Source organism: Pristis pectinata, chromosome 4, assembly GCF_009764475.1.
Source record: "Pristis pectinata isolate sPriPec2 chromosome 4, sPriPec2.1.pri, whole genome shotgun sequence".
In the NCBI taxonomy this organism is placed as follows: Eukaryota; Metazoa; Chordata; class Chondrichthyes; order Rhinopristiformes; family Pristidae; genus Pristis; species Pristis pectinata.
This window is the reverse complement of record NC_067408.1, coordinates 63,027,271-63,045,878: the sequence shown is the minus strand read 5'-3', so window position 1 is coordinate 63,045,878 and position 18,608 is coordinate 63,027,271. Positions and strand designations below refer to the sequence as shown.

The 18,608-nt window shown below is 44.4% G+C and overlaps 1 protein-coding gene across 3 annotated transcripts in view; it reads right to left on the bottom strand.

Moving 5' to 3' along the window:
• Positions 1 to 361: 361 nt before the first annotated feature.
• The window catches only part of tnfsf11 (TNF superfamily member 11), a 30,705-nt gene continuing 12,458 nt past the window's right edge, over positions 362 to 18,608 (bottom strand). For all 3 annotated transcript variants that reach the window (XM_052014405.1, XM_052014406.1, XM_052014407.1), the window contains exons 3-5: positions 10,082 to 10,118; positions 6,682 to 6,771; positions 362 to 1,000 (exon numbers count right to left, since the gene is read on the bottom strand). In XM_052014405.1, the coding sequence (XP_051870365.1) occupies positions 579 to 1,000; positions 6,682 to 6,771; positions 10,082 to 10,118 (549 nt within the window). In that variant the 3' untranslated portion in view covers positions 362 to 578. The remainder of the gene's footprint in view (positions 1,001 to 6,681; positions 6,772 to 10,081; positions 10,119 to 18,608) is intronic.

Sequence of the window (18,608 nt, the reverse complement as noted above, 5' to 3'; positions counted from 1 at the left end):
ACAGAAACGGGACCTTCAGCCCATCAGGTCCACGTTGATCATCAACCACCCATTTACACTAATCCCACTTTTTATTCTCCCCACATTCTCATCAATTCCCCCCCAGATTCTACCACTCACCTACACAGTAGGGGCAACTTACAGCAGCCAATCCACCTACTGACTCACACATTTTTTGGATGTTGGAGGAAACCAAAGCCCCCGGGGGAAACCCATGTCATCACAGGGAGAACATGCAAACTCCACACAGACAGCACCTGAGGTCAGGACTGAACCAAGGTCTCTGGAGCTGTGAGACAGTGGCTCTACTAGCTGTGCCACTCTGTTAAAAATTCAGTTTTGTTCCTTATTCCTACAGCCTCTGACCTATTCATTCATTATTCGCAGGACTGAATTCTGTGAATGAGTGGTGAGTGATTCTCATTAGATACTCTTAAATGATACAAAAGCCACTGTTTAATTTCTATATTCAAGCAAGGTATAATTCAGCTCAGAAAGTGCTGACAATACCAACATTACAGTGCTGGCTGTACACCATTCAAAGATTAAAGCCTGAAGATGCCAAAATATCACTTCACTTAATCCAGTTTGAATGCTCCCAGGTAGCTGGATGCCTCGTCGATATCGACTAATGATACATTTGAGACAGTCACAAAGATTTCGTCGTCATTGTGCAGGTTGAACACGCCACCTTGATAAACCGAATACAAGTTATGGTTACCTGAGCACCAAGTGCTGGCACCTCTCAGGATGAGAGTTGGCTTTGGGTACTTGGCTATCTTCCTGTACACGTACTGAATCAGCTGGTACTCCCTGGTACTTATGGGGTGGTCAGCATGATACCGAAACAAAATCTGGGCGTAAACATAGTACAAGCCATGGTGGTTGATTCTCAGGGACCCTTGGCTGTAGCCCATCTCCCTCAGGTGCGCAACTCCCACCTTCTCTTCCCAGGATGTTATGAGTTTGCCTTTTAATCCAGGAAAACTGGCCTTGATACCTGAGTGAAAAATAATGTACATGATCTGAAAGGTTTCATTTAACAGGAGGATATTCACACCCACTGTTCCCTCCTGCTTTGTCACACCACTCTGTCATAACATGGCATAGGGTGATAAAGAAGGCATATGGCATGCTTGCCTTCATAGGTTGGGGCATAGAATACAAGAGTTGGTACATTATGTTGCAACTTTACATAACACTAGTTAGGCCATACTTGGGAGTACTTGTGTGCAGTTCTGGTCGCCACACTGTGGAAAGGATGTGGTTGTGCTGGAGACAGTGCAGAGGAGATTCACCAGGATGTTGCCTGGATTGGAGGACTTTAGTTACGGGGAGGGATTGGATAGGCTGGGCTTGTTTTCCCTGGAGCGAAGGGGGCTGAGGGGTGACCTGATACGGATATACAAAAGTACAAGAAGCGTAGATAGGGTGGATAGTCAAAACCTTTTTCCTATGGTTGAGGTATCAAAAACAAACGGGCATAGGTTTTCGGTGAGAGGGAGGTTTATAGGGGATCTGAGGGATGAGGTTTTTTAAAAAACAGATAGCTGGAACATGTTGCCAGAGAAGGTGATGGAATCGGATACAATCACTATGTTTAAGAGGCATTTAAACAGGCACTAAAATAGGCAAGGCACAGAAGGATTCAGACCTAATGTGAGCAAATGGGATTGGTATAGATGGATGTGGTTGCCAAAGGGGTGGTTTCTGTGCTGTATAACTTTATAAAATTGTGATTGTAACCTGCAGCAAATAGTTCCCCATTGCATTGCATCACTCGATGGAAAATTGGGAAACCTTATAATAAAAGGCAAGGTGATGCAATCAAATGAAATCAAAATTCAATGAATGTTATTAAGTGATGACATGTCCTTTATGTTGAGTTTATGTTTATTCAATATCAGGAATTAAAAAGCAAATTATTTTTAATTACAGATGTTAATTTTGGCAACAAATTTGCAAATAGTGATCAACTTCTCAGGACACATTTATACTTTTCTTGTGACATGGAAGGTGGCTATCAGCCCATCAGGTCCATGCCAGCTCTCAGAGCAATCCCATCCACCCAATCCCCCCCGCCCCCCGCCCACCACTCACTTCCCTATAACCTACTCCCTCTCACATACCCTTCAAATCCCCAATAATTCTTCCAACACCCATCTACAATAGAGGTAATCTACCGCAGCCAACTAACCTACCAGCCTGATATTGGGATGTGGGAAGAAACCAGAGCAACCTGGGAAAACCATATGGTCACACAGAGAACGTGCAAACTCCACCCAGACAGCACCATAGGTCAGGATTGTACCCGGCTCGCTGGAGCTGCGAGACAGTAGCAGCAGCTCTACAAGCTGTGCCACCTGTGGCTCCAAGTAACAGTGCAAAATGAGAATGTGTTTCGCCAAAGTTGGGAACTTCATGGTCCCACTGCTTTTAGTCCTTTATCTCAGCGCTGAAACAAACTTCCAATATCGCATGGAACGAGGTCATGCTGTGCAAGTAATCCTGGAAGGAACTTCACGCAGCCACATGCACCCCCCTTTCTACAGGTATTCCCTGCAGCACCCAATGCCTCCTGGTGATCCCAGTGGACTGAGATGGTCAGTTTGACCAAGGGTCAGAGACAAAGGGATGGGATGGTGGGGCAGAGATACTGGGGTGTTAGGCCGCTCCCTTCACCAGAACTCTCAGATCCACATCTCGCACAAGCTTTGCCTTTGTTTTGTGGGTGGGATTCAGAAGGTTCACAGTACCACTCCAAACCCTTAAACAATGACAATCCAGTGCAGCAGCAAGGAATCTGCTCTGTTGCTTGGACAGGATGAGAAACTCATGCTCTGGTTGCCCTCTGAGACCCTTTGGGCAAGGAGAACATGCTGGCTTTGCTGGCCAACAATGCTCACTCAACCAACACTCAGTCAATTGGCAGGGCACTCATGCACGGGCTGTGCACGGATTGCCCTAACATCTCTACCTGCACTACACTAGACTATTTACACTAATCCCTTTTTATTCTACCCCACATCCTCAGCAATTTCTCCCCAGATTCTACGATTCACCTACACACTAGGGGCAACTTACAGTAGCCAATTAATCTACCCTAAAGACTGATGCCAAATATCAGTTTAATTGCTTTGCCATTTCCATATTTCCCATAACTTCTTCCCCAGCCTCATTCTCTGAAGGGTTTATGCTCAGTCAGACCTCTCTTCCTTTAAATATACTTAAAGACACTATTATTCCTCTTGAGTTTATCCTTACAGTTTATTTTCTCCTTATATTTTTTTGTTCTCCTTTGCTTAATTCTGAATCTTTGGGTCTACCACTAACTTTTGCTCCTCATACATTTTCTCTTTCAACTTGTTACTCTCCTTGACCTTGGTCAGCCCTGGTTGATTCATCCCTCCCTTAGAATCTTTCCGCCTTACTGTTGTGAGGTGTTGCATTTTGGGATATCAGACCAGGGTAGGACTTTCACAGTGAACAGTAGGGCCTTGGGGAGTGCTGTAGAACAGAGGGACCTTGGAGCACAAGTACAGAATTGCCTGAAAGTGGCAACACAGGTAGACAGGGTGGCGAAGATGATGTTTGACATGCTGGCCCTCATCAGTCAGAGCAATGAGCATAGGAATTGGGATGTTATGTTGCAGTTGTATGAGACATTGGCGAGGTTGCACCTGGAGTATTGTGTGCAGTTTTGGTTACCCTGTTATAGGAAAGAAATCATTAAGCTGGAAAGAGTGCTAAGAAGGTTTCCGAGAATGTTGCCAGGACTTGAGGGCCTGAGTTTTATGGAGAGGATTTTTTTTTAAATTTTATTTACAGCGTGGTAACAGGACCTTCTGGCCCAACGAGTCCGCGCCGCCCATTTTAAACCCAATTAACCTACCCGTACATCTTTGCAATGTGGGAGGAAACCCACGCAGACACAGGGAGAACGTACAAACTCCTTACAGACAGCGACAGGAATCGAACCCTGATCGCTGGCGCTGTAATAGCATCGCACTAACCACTACGCTACCGTGCCGCCCACGGTAGCCTAGGACTTTATTCCTTGTGGACTTTATTCCTAGACTGAGGGATTACTTTATAGAGGTGCATAAAATGAGAGAGAGACAGGGTGAGTGCACACAGTCTTCTCCCCACGGAAAAAGGAATGAAAAACTAGAGGGCAGAGGCTTAAGGTGAAAGGGGAAAGATTTAAAGGGACTTGATGGGCAACATCTTCATGCAGAGTGGTGGGTATATGGAATGAGCTGCCAAAGAAATATACAATAATAGTATTTAAAAGACATTTGATCATGTACATGGACAGGAAAAGTTTAGAGGTATATGGGCCAAATGCAGGAAAATGGGACAACCTTAGGTGGACATCTTGGTCAGCATGGACGAGTTGGACCAAAGAGCCTGTTTCTGTACTATATTACTCTATGACTACTGGGATGAACTTTTGGCGAGGGTCATGAAATACCTCCTTAAATGTCTGCTGCTGCTTGCCCACCATCTTCCTGCTTATCTGCCCAGTCCACTTTAGTGAACTCTGTCCTTATCTCATTGCAATTCCATTTGTTTCAGCTAAACAATGTTGTTTCTGATCCAAGTTTCAGAGGAGCGGAAGCAGCAAGAGATGGATAAGGACAGAAGAGAGAAAAACAAAGCTGAAACCATGCGACATAAAACACCGCAGTTGTTGGAAACCTGAAACAAAAGAACTCACTGGATATACTCAAGACATCAGCAACATCTGTGGTGAGAGAAAAAAAAATGAGTTAAATGTTACAGGTAACCTTTCCTCACGTCTGACCAGTTCTAAAATAAACTGGCAAGGCCTGAAACTGTTGAATTCAACTTCAAGTCCTGAATGTTGTAACATGCCCAGTCAGAAGGCAAGGTGCTGTTTCTTGAGCTTATGTTGGGCGTTGAAGGAATGTTTTGTAGGAATACAGAGAGGTCAGGGTCCAAATGGGATTGCCAATTGAAATGACAGTGTCACCCTTACTAGGGTGCTGGCTTTGAACTGGAAGCACACTTGCCTCCGGACAGTCAGTCACGAGTTCAAGTCGCATCCCAGAGCCTTGAGCACAGAACTGAAGGCTGATGTTCCATCACACTGAGACTGGAGCTTCAGATGCAGTAAACATTAAATGGAGGTGCTGCCTGCCCTCAGGTGCAGGTAGAGCAGGATGGTGTCCCCAAATGTAAAGTCTGTCAGTGAGCAATAAAGTATCTGCTCATTGTCTTTTTGTGGGAGCTTGCTATGCATACATAGTTTCCAACATTACAAGAGGATCAATCCTTCAGAAGTACTTCATTGGCTATAAAGTGCTTTGAGGCATTCTGAGGGCAAGAAACACAATGAAGAATTTGAAAATTAACTCAGAAATTTCAGAATGGCAACCTTCAGTAGAAATGGAGTTTACTGAAAAATAAATATTTTCAATCATAGTGTCCAGCTGTAAATAACCTTACAAAATCATTTACCAGCAATATTGGGGGACACCAGTTAATTCCTCTAAATTAAAAAAAAGTCAAGAGGCTTTAAGAGTTTGAAAATCCTTCTACGCAAAAGATCCAATCTTTACAGCTTCCTTCCAGGCCTGCACTCATTCATAATTAATCATTAGCATTAATATCTCTGGCCTTCATGATCGCTGGGTCTAAACCCTGGAACTCCCTTCCCAACAGCAACGTGGGAGCACCTTCACCGGACATACTGCAGTGATTCAAGGCGGCAGTTCAGCACCACCTTCTCAGGGTCATTTAGGCATGGGCATCGCAGGCAAGGTCAGCATTTATTGCCCAAATCTTAAAATAAAATTAATTAAGTAAAGGAAAATTCAATCCTGGAATCAAACCCCTGTTTTCCAGCACAAATGTTTTTCCAAAGCCATCTCAAAAGATTCCAGGAAGTATACTTGTGCTGAATGTGCTCAAATCTCTGATGGTTTTTTAGCTTACAGACATTTTGGGAAAACTGCATCAAACAAAACAAAAATGTATTTTGTTCAGAAGCTCCACCCCAAACTCCCAGATGATTGTTGATGAGATCAGGAGCTCTAGAAAGCCTGGTGGGGGTGTGGGGAGAGGTGGGCTCCGGTCCTACCTTACTCACCAGCCATCTGTAATTCCACTGGAGGCTCCAGGAATTAAGGATCAACTTCCTGGAGTCTTCTGCCTGCAATTCCCAGGAGAAAAAAAAACCCTAGGGATATTAATTTCTTGTTCTCTTTTAATGCTTTTATCATCAGTTACAAAAATATTGGCGAAAGCGACAGAGCTGGTTTGACTCGGCTATGGGTGGGAGGAGTTGCAAAGGAACCTCCTGTGATGTGCCAAACTGCAGCAGGTAACCTGGTTCTGATGAAGGGTCTTCGATCTGAAATGTTAACACCGTTTCTTTCTCTACGGATGCTGCCTGACCTGCTGAGTGTTTCCAGCATTTTATTTTTTTATTATTGAAAACCTTGTCCTTGGACCAGTCCCAACCTGTGGAAGAAAACACTTTGGCAAGTTGAGAGTTTACTCAAAAACACTGAAGTTTTCTTTGCTGTGTGAAAATAAAATTCCCTTGGCTTATGTGAATGGGAGGGTGGGAATTCCTGTTTCATGGCTGCCATAGCTTGAAGGTTGGAGCATGGATCCATTACAGTGACCGCACTGATAGCAGATGGCACATACCTGGGGAGTTTTTTGTAGGTTTCTTTATAGTAAGGTGGGCATACGGTGCCATCCTCTGTGAAATCTTTCTTGTGTGACTTGTTAATTCCCCTGAAAAGCAAACGTGTTGCTGATGAGAAATCCTAACTCCAAAACTATGGCACTAACAATGAGGCCACATTTTCAGCCTAAAGTCAGGCCTACCATTTATTCCCCAGCCCCCAAGGCAATTTCCAAATCAATTCAAAATTAATTCCACATGGGAGAACAAGGGCAACACAGTGGTGCAGCTAGTAAAGCCACTGCTCCAGCAACCCAGGTTCAATTCTGTCCAGTGCTGTCTGTGTCGAGTTTGTGTGCTCACCCTGTGACTGCCTGGGTTGCTCCAGTTTCCTCCCACATCGCAGAAACCACTGTAAGTTACCCTCAGTGCAGGTGGCAGGAGAATCGGGGGTAATTGATGGGCATGTGAAAGAGGTTACCAGAAAAGTGGGGGAAATGGGGCTGATGGGATTGCTCAGAGAGCCAGCACAAACTCAATGGGCCAAATGGACTCCTCCTGTGTTGTAAAAAGTATGAGGAAAGGTTTATTAGACAAAGGGGGGAGCATAGCAAGGAAACTCAAGCCCTAAAAATGGCAGCAATCAAGAATGGAGACAATCCTTGCTGGAACTGTGAGGGAAGGTGCATAGGAAGGAAGGGAAGATCACGAAGCCCCAGAATTATTTACAGCTGATCACAATGATACCTTCCTGAAGTGCATTCGCTGCTGTAAGTACAAGGCAGCAGCTGACCTGCACACAGCAAGATCCCACAACCAGGGTGGCCTGTTTTAGTGGCGGGTGTTAGAGCGTAAATGTTTCCTCTGCTCACCCCAAAGGTGCTGTGGGATCTTCTGCATCTACCCGAGGAGGTGCCGGGTGCTGTCTTATCGGCCTTGGCAGTTGTCCATGGGTTTGAGGTCCTTTTTGTAAGGAGGTGTCCACAGGGTGGGTGAAGTGACCATGACATGGTGGGCGAGGAAGCCATTGAATGGGGGAGGGGGGGTGGAGCAAAGGAGGGTACGGTGGTCGGGGGGCAGTGCAGTGGATTCTTCTCTGCAGCGAAGAACAAGAGTTCAAAAGGCTATGTGGCCCCACCCAGTGCCAGGGCTTAGGATTTCCACTCAAGGTTGGACAGGTACCTAGAGTGGGAGGGGGAGGATCCAGTACTCACGGTACATGTAGGTACCAGTGACATTGGCAGAAGGAGGTTCTATACAGTCAGTACAAAGAGGGGGCCCCTGAATTACAATGCAGAGGATGGACTGGGTAGGCTGGGCTTGTTTTCCTTGGAGGGTAGGAGGAGGGGCCCGATGAAAAGTATACAAAATAATGAGGGGTGAAGATAGGACAGATAGTAGGTACCTTTTCCCCCACAGCAGAGACACCCAAAGCAAGAAGGCATTGGTTTGAGGTAAGAAGTAATAAAATATTTAGAGGGAATCTGAGGAAGAACTTTGTCACCTAGAGGGTGGTTGGAATCCGGAACATACTCTGAGATGGTGGTGGGAACAGGGGCTCGGAAGTGTCTGGACAAGTATTTGAATTGCCAAGTGACAGAAAGGCTATGGAGCAAGTGCTGGTAAATGGGGTTGGTGTCGATGGGGATCGTCAACGTGGATATGGTTGGCCAAAGGGCCTGTTTCTGTGCTGGATGAATCTACCACAAAAGGTAATAATCTGTGGATTGTTACCCGAGCTGTGCAAATCGGCACAGGGCAAATATGATGAGAGAAAGGAACGTGTGGCTCAAAAACTGGTGTGGTAGAAGTGGGTTCCAGCTCATGGGCTACTGGCAGCAGTACTGGGGAAAGTGGGAGCTGCACTACTGGGACAGCCTGCATCTGACCATGCTGAGATCACCGTCCTACTGAACCACATAACTAAGGAAGTAGAGAGGATTTTAAACTAAGTCATGGGAACAAGGGATCAAAGTTGCAAAGAAATACCAGAACAAAGAGTAGACATAAGGCAAGAGAGAAAAGTATTCATATGGGAAATGATGAAAGGACTCTGACAGGAAGACCTAGGGAGGACAAATCTAAGAGTAAATCAATAGATAAGACTAGAGGTTACAAAGGTAACAAAGCGACAAACCTAAAGGCAGACAAACTGAATGCAGTATTCAAACAAAAAGAGAAGAACTGAGCGCTCAAATAGGAATGGGCAAGTTTACTCTGATAACCATTACAGAGTCCTGGCTACTGGATGACAAAGATTGGACCCTGAATATTGAGGAGTACATGACAGTCAGGAGAAGGTGGAGGCTCAGTTAACTAATGATAGTTTTAGTACAACAGTGAGCGATGACCTATTTCAGGAAACCTGGACTTAGAAGCAGTTTGGGTGGAGATAAGAAATAATAAAGGCTAGAAGCCACTCGTGGCAGTAGTGTAGACTCCCCTGACAGTAACCACACAGAGGCGCAGGGCATGAAGGAAGAAATAGCAAGAGTTTGTCAGAAAGGTGCAGTGATAATCATGGGGGATTTTAATCTACATATAGACTGGAAAAATTGGATGAGTAAACGAAGCCAATATAAAGGGTTCATAGTTATTTTGGAATAGACTAGAATAGTAAATGAGGGTGTGAACAGACACGAGGTGAATGAGTGCGAGTGGGGTGGGGGGTGAACGTGTGCGAGTGGGGGGTGAACGTGTGCGAGTGGGGTGGGGGGTGAACGTGTGCGAGTGGGGCAGCACCCGGGCACAAGAAGCAGCAGTGAGTGTTCTTATTGTTTTACTTCATTCATGAGAGCTGGGCATCACCGGCAAGGCCAGTGTTTATTACCCGTCCCTAATTTCCCTTGCGAAGGTGGTGGTGAGCGGCCTCTCGAATCGCTGCAGTCCTTCTGGTGAAGGTGCTCCGACAGTGCTGTTGGGAAGGGAGTTAGCTCCAATGACAATGAACAAAAATGCTGATATATTTCTAAGTCCGGATGGTGACTTGGAGGGGAACCTGCAGGTGGTGGTGTTCCCCCACACCTGCTGCCCTTGTCCTTCTTGGTGGCAGAGGTCACGGGTTTGGGAGGTGCTGTTGGAGTAACCTGGGTGAGTAACTGCAGTGCATTTTGTAGACGGTTCACTGCAGCCACTGTGCGCTGGTGGTGGAGGGAGTGAATGTTTAGAATAGCTGGTGAGCTACCAGTTAAGTGGGCTGTTTCATCCTGGATGGTGTCAAGCCTCTTAAATGATGTTGGAGTTGCACTCACCCTGTATTCCATCACACTCCTGACTTGTATGGAGGAAAATCTGAACACTGCTGCTCGCTTGCAGCGTCTGAGCACAGACTCAAACTTTGAGGAGTACACAGAGCTGGCTGAATGAACAAACCTGTTCTCTCCCGAATCAAAACACGGCAACAAGCACCAAAAAACATACCTTTGCGTCTTGATCTGTCCGCAGTAGGGTGCAACACCTGAACAAAAAGCAGAAACAGATGATTGCCACACTGCCTATTTGCATCAGTCATAGGATATCACATTCTTAGAGAGTTCAACTGCCTCAAGACTTGAGCACAATTTGGACAAGTTGAACTCCTCTGGACGTTCAGAGATCAGATGAAAGAAAATGCCCTGGCTGACTCTGACAGTGACTCCCTGTCAGTGTTTGTTGTAAACACCTGCAGCTTGGAGCAGTGAAAAAAAGCAGCTGCCACAAACTGTCCAGCAAAGTCAGTCAAAAAGAAGCAACTGGGTAGAGGGTAAAGCAGATTAGTGAAGTCTCAATATCAATACAGTCATCAAGGCTGCAATGCAACTTGCAAGCAAGCAGGAGCACTGTTCCCAGCAACCATTAACTCCAGTGGTCTCCTCCTCTCCTGACAAACACTGACCGATTCCACAATGCAATAGCAGCCGCTGGGTACAGCACAAGAGGACACCGTGAATGTGGGGTAAAAGGAGGACACATACAATGACTTTCACTACCTCAGTGTCCCCCAAAGGAAACTTACAACCAATGATGTGCTTTAAAAAATGTTGTAACATTTAGCAACAAACAATCTACTGGAAGAACTCAGCGGGTCAAAAGCAGCATCTGTTGGAGGAAAGGAATCGTTGATGTTTTGAGTCGAAACCCTACATCCAGCATCTGCAGTCTTTGGTGGCTCCATTGTAAAATTTAGCATTTGAATTGCCAAGGCATTGAGGGCTATAAGGCCAAGTGCTGGTAAATGTAATTAGTGTAGGTGGGTACTTGTGGTCAGCATGAACATGGTGGGGCAAAGGGCCTGTTTCTGTGCTATATCCCAATCAAAACAGCTGAGCTTGGTTGAGAGGTTTGCTGCTCCTCAATGAGTTGTCCCAGAGGAACTTTTACATTGAGAGGAGTGCAGATGGTGTGGGGAAAGTTGGAAGCTCACCTTCCATCACGTGCCTAATTATGTGATATTGTAATTGGTTTATTATTGTCTCACATACTGAGGTACAGTGAAAAGCTTTCGGTTGCATGCAATCCAGACAGATCATTCCATACAAAGTACATATAGTAGAGCAGTCAAAGGAACAGAATTTCAGAGTGTAGGACAGTGTGCACACGCCAGGTTTAATGCATGCAACTGCAGATGGATTTCCACCACAGAACCTCAGTTCAATGTTCACCAAGCCGATTGCTGGGATGGCAGGGGTACCAGTTGAGGAGACTAGGTCAACTCACTTTACAGTTTTGGAAAGTGACGGGCGATCTAACTGAAACTTACCAAATTCTGACAGGACTAGATTGGATGCACAGAGTACGTTTCTCCAGGCTGGGGATCTAGAAACAGAGTCACATCTCAGAATACAGGGGAAGAGATGTAGGACTGAGTTGAGGAGAGATCGCTTCACTCTCAGAGGTGGTGAGCCTGTGGAAGGCAGCGGAGGTGAAGTTGGTGAATATATTCAAGGAGGATTTAGATTCCTGGACACTGAAGGCATCAAGGGGTATGGAAAGAGAGCAGGAATGTGATATTGAGATAGAAGATTATATATTGAATGACAGAACAGGCTCAAAGGTCTGAATAGTCTACACCTGCTACTATTCTTACATTTATATGCCATAAAAACAAATGCTCTGCAGTGTCAACTGGACTCTGTGCAAGTCCCTGCACTGAAGCGGTTGACAGTGAGAGTGATGCCCACTCAGTGAGAACTGATTGCCAGTTACTACAGGCAGTGGGCATACAACAGGTAAAACATGAGGCAGGGGATAAAAGATAAAATGTAATATTAAAAAAATAAAAGTGGGCCAGCAGGGGAAATATATACCAAGTAGAACTGGAGGGAAATTAGAAAATAAGCAACAAATTAAACCATAGTAAAGTTAATGAACAATGTGATGAGGAGGAAATGAATGAACAACACTACTGGGGAATGTGAAATAAAGAACTATAGGACACACGAGTCTCACGCAAGGAAACAGGTCCTTTGGTGCACCGAGTCCGCATTGACCATCAACCACCCATCTTCACTAATCCCAAGCTGTTCTCCCCACATTTCCCTCCCTCCCTATCACTCACCTGCTCACTTGGGGCAATTTACCATAGCTAATTAACCTAGAAGCCTGCACATCATTGGGATGTGGGAGGAAACCAGAGAACATGGGGGAAACCCATGTGGTCACAGGGAGTTGGAATAAACAGGTTCCTTTCAGGCTGGAGGAATGCAACTAGTGGAGAACCTCAGGGATTGGCTCTTGGCCCTCAGTTGTTCATTATTTACATTAATGAACTGGATGAGGGAACAAAATAAGGTTTTTAAGTTTGCTGATGGTACGAAAATAGGTGGAAGGGCATGTTGTGATGACGATACTAAGATTCTGCAACGGGATATAGATAGAGTGATTGGATGAAAACCTGGCACACAGAGTTCAATGTGGGGAAGTGTGAGGTCATGTGCGTGAGGTTGTGAGCAAGAGGAATCAAAAGGTGGATCATCATCAAAATGGGGAGAGACAGGAAATGAGTGAAGTTCAAAGGAATCTAAGTGTTCTAGTGTGTGAATCACAAAAAAGTTAGCAGGCAGGTCCAACAAGTAGTTAAGGCAGCAAATGACATTTTGGCCTTTATTTCAAAGACACTGGAGTTTAAGAATAGGGAGGTTTTGTTGCAATTGAACAGGGTGTTGGTGAGGTCACACCTGGAATACCGTGTATGGCTTTGGTCCCCTTGCCTAAAAAAGGATTTAGTAACGTTGGAGTCAGTCCAAAGGAGATTCACCAGGGATGAGAGGGTTGTCTTATTAAGAGAGGCTTGACAGTTTGGGTGTGCATTCCTTGGAGATTAAGAATAAAAGGTGATCTTATTCAAACATAAGATCCCAAGGGACAAGTGCTGAGATGTTTCCACTAGTGGGAGAATCTCAAAAAAGGGGATATAACTACAAAATAAGGGGTTGGTCATTTAAAACTAAGCATGTAGAAATTTCTTCTCTCAGAAGGTAGTGAATCTCTGGAATTCTGTCCCCCACCATCCAACCCCACCCCCGGGGCTGGTGGAGGCTGGATCTTTAGATACATTTAAGGTGGAGATAGATAAATATTTGAAAGATCGAGGAATTGAGGATTATGGAGAATTGGCACAGAAATGAAACTGACACCAGCACAGATCAGCCATAATCATATTGAATGGCGGGCAGGTTTGAGGGGCCTGTTGGCCGACTCCTGCTCCTGTTTCCCTGTGTTCTTGAGGATGGACACACTCCACACAGACAGCACTGGAGGTCAGGATTGAACCAGGGTCATTGCAGCTGCGAGGCAGCAGCTCCACCAGCTGTGCCACTCCAATATACAGGACAGATATAGGCCATTCAGCCCAACCAGTCCATGCTGGCAATTTTGCTTGACTAGTCTCTTCTGACCATTCCTCATCTAAATCTATCAGTGTAACATAGAAAATGGAGCAGGAGTAGACCATATAGCCCTTTGGAGCCTGCGCCACCTTTCAATACAATCATGGTTGATCCTCTGTCTCAATATCTTATTCCTACACTCTTCTCATACCCCTTGATGCTTTCTGAGTCTAGAAATCCATCCATCTCCTTCTTTAATATATTCTGTGCCTTGGCCTCCACAGCTCTGTGGTAGAAAATTCCACAGGTTCACCACCCCAGGTGAAGAAGATACCCTTCTCCTCAATAGAGAGTCATGGAGTGGTACAGCACAGAACCAGGCTCTTTGGTCCACCACGTCCATGCCGACCTTTTTGCCCATCTACACTGATCCCATTTGCCCATATTATGACTGTATCCTTCTATGTCTTGCCTACTTAAGTGTCTGTCTAAATGCATCTTAAATGAAATGATTATATCTGATTCCACCACCTCTTCTGGCAGCACTTTCCAGATATCAACTGTTCTGTGTAATAAACTTAACCCCAAAATCCCCTTTAAATTTCCTACCTCTGACCTTAAACCTATGCCCTCTTGTTCTTCATATGTTTGCCCAGTGACCCCTTAAATGCATCCACACCGCCCTCTTCAACCACTCCCACTGGGATTGATTGAATGCTACAAAAGCCACTTTTACAAACAGCTGACTTAGTCAACAATCAGTGGTAATTGATAAAACCTCCACAATATGAAGGAGTGCAAAGTTGCTGATTCCCAAGCACCAATACTGTGGCTCCAGCTGGAGTTTAAGACTGAACTAGCTGTACAGAAGGACAAATAGCAGCAGACTGTTAACTTTAATTACACAAATGGCTGTGTGTTAACCATATTACAATCCCTCCATTGTTTCAGGGGCAGGGAGGTTGGAGGTGATATGAGGAGATGGTTGCATTGTGTGACCAAAGTGGGGTGTGAGGGAGGTGAAGAGATTCAAGTTACAAATCTTGTAATAAAACCTGAAGGAATCAGTTCAACCCTCCCTATGAGTGATTTTTAGCAGTGGGTGAGCGCTTGTGCAAGACACTGTGGTAAAAGGAGCACCAAAGCAGCTTGCCCACGCTTGCTGGGCTTCTGAAAACACCTCCTTACAACCGTTCAACCACAAGTGTAAACCCACTGTGATCGGAACCCATGTTATCAGAACCCACTCTCACTCTGCCACTGGAGCTGAAGCAGCAGGCGAGTCAAAGGCAAAGCTTAGAATAGGAAACTCATTTCAGACTGACTGGGTTCAAGGCTGGAGCCTGGAGGAAGCAGCAGAGAAAACTACATTGACATGAACCTACTGCAATAAGCAACAAAAGCACTCGAGCTTACCACGCAGTTTACTCCTACCCACTTCCTTCCTGCATTGTCTACCCATGCTCTGGTACTTTTTTAAAAAAAAAGTCAGAGAATCATACAGCATCGAAACAGGCCCTTCAGCCCACTGTGTCCATCCTAACCAATCAGTCAAAGGCACCAACCTACAGTAATCCCATTTTATTCTCTGCACATACCAACAACTCCCCCAAATTCTACCACTCACCTACCTACACACTAGGGGCAATTTACTGTAGCCAATTAACCAACCAACCCACACTGGTTAGTAGGTTATTACATATGCCACTGATTCAAAGAACATAATCCAATGATGTACTGTACTTATAAAGTTCCTTTCACTGCATTGGGATACTCCTAATGAATTTTACAATCAGCAAATTCCTCATTGCACTGTAGGTACTGTTAAAATGTAGAAATGCAAAGAGAGGAGGCATGTAATTATTAATTGAAGGGGCAATTCTACCCAAAGTAAGTGATGTTTTTATTGATGCTGTTATCGGGCATGGCCGTATTTGTGATACCATGATGGAAAAAATAGGATAAAATGAAATGAAGACAGAAAATGCTGGAAATACTCAGCAGGTCAAGCAGCATCTGTGAAAAGAGAAACAGAGTTAACGTTTCAGGTGCCAGACCCATCACCAGAACTCAGATGATGGAACAGTGGACGGAAATTAGGAATGTGATTCATGGACAAGTTAGATGGGTTTCCAATAACAGAGGCCTAGGTGTGTGAAGGTAAGGCTGCTAATGACTGCCCGAGTAAATTGGGGATGGATAAGAGAGAAGGACTGGAGAGACACTCAGAGGGTTGTAGAGTTGGAGGAGATCTTAAAGGCAGAGTGATAAGGAAAAATCTGAAAGGGAGTAAGAAGTTTGAAGGGCTAACTGTTCATCCTGGCCGTTGTGCTGACAGACCTGTGTAGGACAGATGCAATAATCTCACTGGCAGCTGCTACTACTCCTTGCACTGTCACTGATGCTTTAAAAAAAAGGAATGATGAGCAACTTTTCCATGTGAAAGTGGAGAAATTGATGGAGTTTGAAAAATTCAGTAGTCCACTAACACCAGCCCTGAATGAGTTTTTCAAACTAGGAATAATAATAAAGCAGTAACATTGCAGTATATAATAATGCAGTAACAATCTGAGGCCCAATGACAGGTATCCAGCTATAGCTGAACAGGTTGCAAGTAATTAGTCCATACCAAGGGATACTGGACTGTCGCTATTGTAGGGTCTGGCTGGTACTTGATGCTTTCAGAAAACTATAATTATTCTTTACAATGTAATTTGGTAGGTATGCATACAGTGTAATCTCAGGTTAAGGGCTCAATTGCAAATGCTGCTCCATGAATACAAAAGAAACCTTTCTTATTTGCATTCCTCACTTTACAGGACCTTGGTGGAATTATACGTGAATAGTTCAGGTTCTGCTTATAAACCACCAATTTGCGCATTTGAAATGTTTAATTCATAGATTACATAACAATACTGACCACTCAGATCTAACTGCATCACAGAGAGACTGTGCCCAATAAAAATGGCAGGTTTGCTCAATGTACAGCCCCAGAGCCAAATGATTCTGTACCCACCCAATGTAGAGCCTGCCAGTCATTTAGTGTTCCTTTTAAACAGCCCACCCATTACATACCTCACCATTTAAACACCCTACTATTGGACATCAAGCCTATTATACATCCAAACTATTCCAGTTACACAGCTGGCCTGTTATATATCCTACACATTCTATAGACCTCACATTTAAAATTTGTGAAATGCATTTAAGTTTCCTTGATCTTTGTTTAAGAACCAACTTGGAATGCATTTGGATCAACTCTTGTGCAGAGAAACAGGGTTAGTAAGTAATTTTGTAGTACACTCTGGGGAAGATTGATCATAATATATTTTATATTGAGTTTGACAATGATTTAATCAAGTCTGAAAGTGAATTTTAAAGTACACAGAAAACTACAATGCTCTCAGAAGCCAGTTAATTAAAGCAGATTGGGGAGCTTTATCAAAAGCTATGACTATAGATAAGCCCTAGCAAACATTTGATAAATATTATCTTTAATAAAGAATAGTATCCCTTTAAGTAACAACAGTTGCAAGAAAACTGGAGCAATCCATGACCAGCCAGAGAAATTAGTTAGTACTTGATTAAGAAGTCCAGAAAATCTGAAGATTGGGAGGATCTCAGATTTCATTATGATGATGATCAAGAAATTGATTAAGTGAAGAAATAGTACAGTAGAGGTGACATGAGAACAGATATTAAGAGCCTTTGTTGTAACAAGGAAGAGATTAGTGTTAGTTTCTTGAAGGCAAAGAGAAATTACAGGGAGAGGTGAGGAAATTGCAAAGATACTAAATGATTATTTATCTCACTCCTCACAGTAGAAGACACAGACATTCTAGCAGTGAAGATTAAAGATCCTATTGGAACTGAAAAACAAAGGAAATTACTATGAACAACTGGTGCACGTGGGTGGGTAAGAATATGACAGCTGGAACATAGTGTGGACAAATGTGATTATTTGGCAGGAAAAACGACAAGGCCAAATATTTTATAAATGGTGACAGACTGAGGAAAGACACACCTTACTGGTCTTGTACATGAATTGCATAAAGTTAACGTTCATGTGGGAAGCAAGCTGGAAAGGCCAGTGATGGCCTGGAGTTGGTGATTGTTGCTATTTCCCCACATAAACATCAGGAAGCTCAGAATTCCCACACAAACACAGATGTTCCAAACCTCCTGGGGGCTCCATGCTGGTGATTCACTGACTGCATTCTGAGATAGGGCTCTATCAGTCTCCCAGCGCATACAGCAGGAAATCTGGGCACAAAGCTAACAGGTTAGGCCAAGTACAGGCTCAGAACCTACAATCATTTCAGTGGAGAGAAGCAGCTATGAAGGAGGGAGGTATTTTTCAGGTTATTTACACTTAATGAATTAATTAATTTGAATGTATTGAACGCTAGGTGTTTTCTCGTGTTTTGTCATTTTAAAAACATTCTTCAGTTTTCATTTAAGAGATGTTTAATTTTTAACGGCTTTTATGAGAACCATTCCAAAAACGTGTAAGTGTTTAGACAGCTGACTCAGCCGAAGAGTATAGCTCCAACATCTGTCAAATCTTTATGTGGGATTAATGACGAAACAGCCCTGCCCTCAACCATCAATTCAGAGCAACTTTCAGGGACCAACTTGCCACTGGACGATTCACTTCAGGCAAGGACAGACCTAACAGGGCAGCAGTGAGCATGAGCCAGTGAATTATAATGGGACCCAACTCAGATATGTTCCTTCTCAAGAGCCCAAAATCTGCAGTAGTTTCTCACGAGGGCCGTGGTGCCAGTGGTGCTGGGGTGACTATGGTGTGATAGGGGATGTTCCAAATTGTGACTGGGCACCTGGGTTTTGACCCACAATGATGAATCAAGTTACCTCCACTGTGCTCCATCATACAACAGGTATCACGTGTCTTTACTCCTGTGCAGCAACAATCCTTCCTGTGCACACAACAGTAACTGATGAAAAGGTTTGCAAAAAAGGCAGCACAGTGGCACAGCTGCTCCCTAAAAGCTCCAGTGACTCCAGGCTTGATCCTAACCTAGGGTGCTGAATTATGTGTGGGGAGTTAGCACGTTCTCCCCGTGACAGCGTGGGTTTTCTCTGGGTGTTCCAGTTTCCTCCCACATCCCAAAGACGTG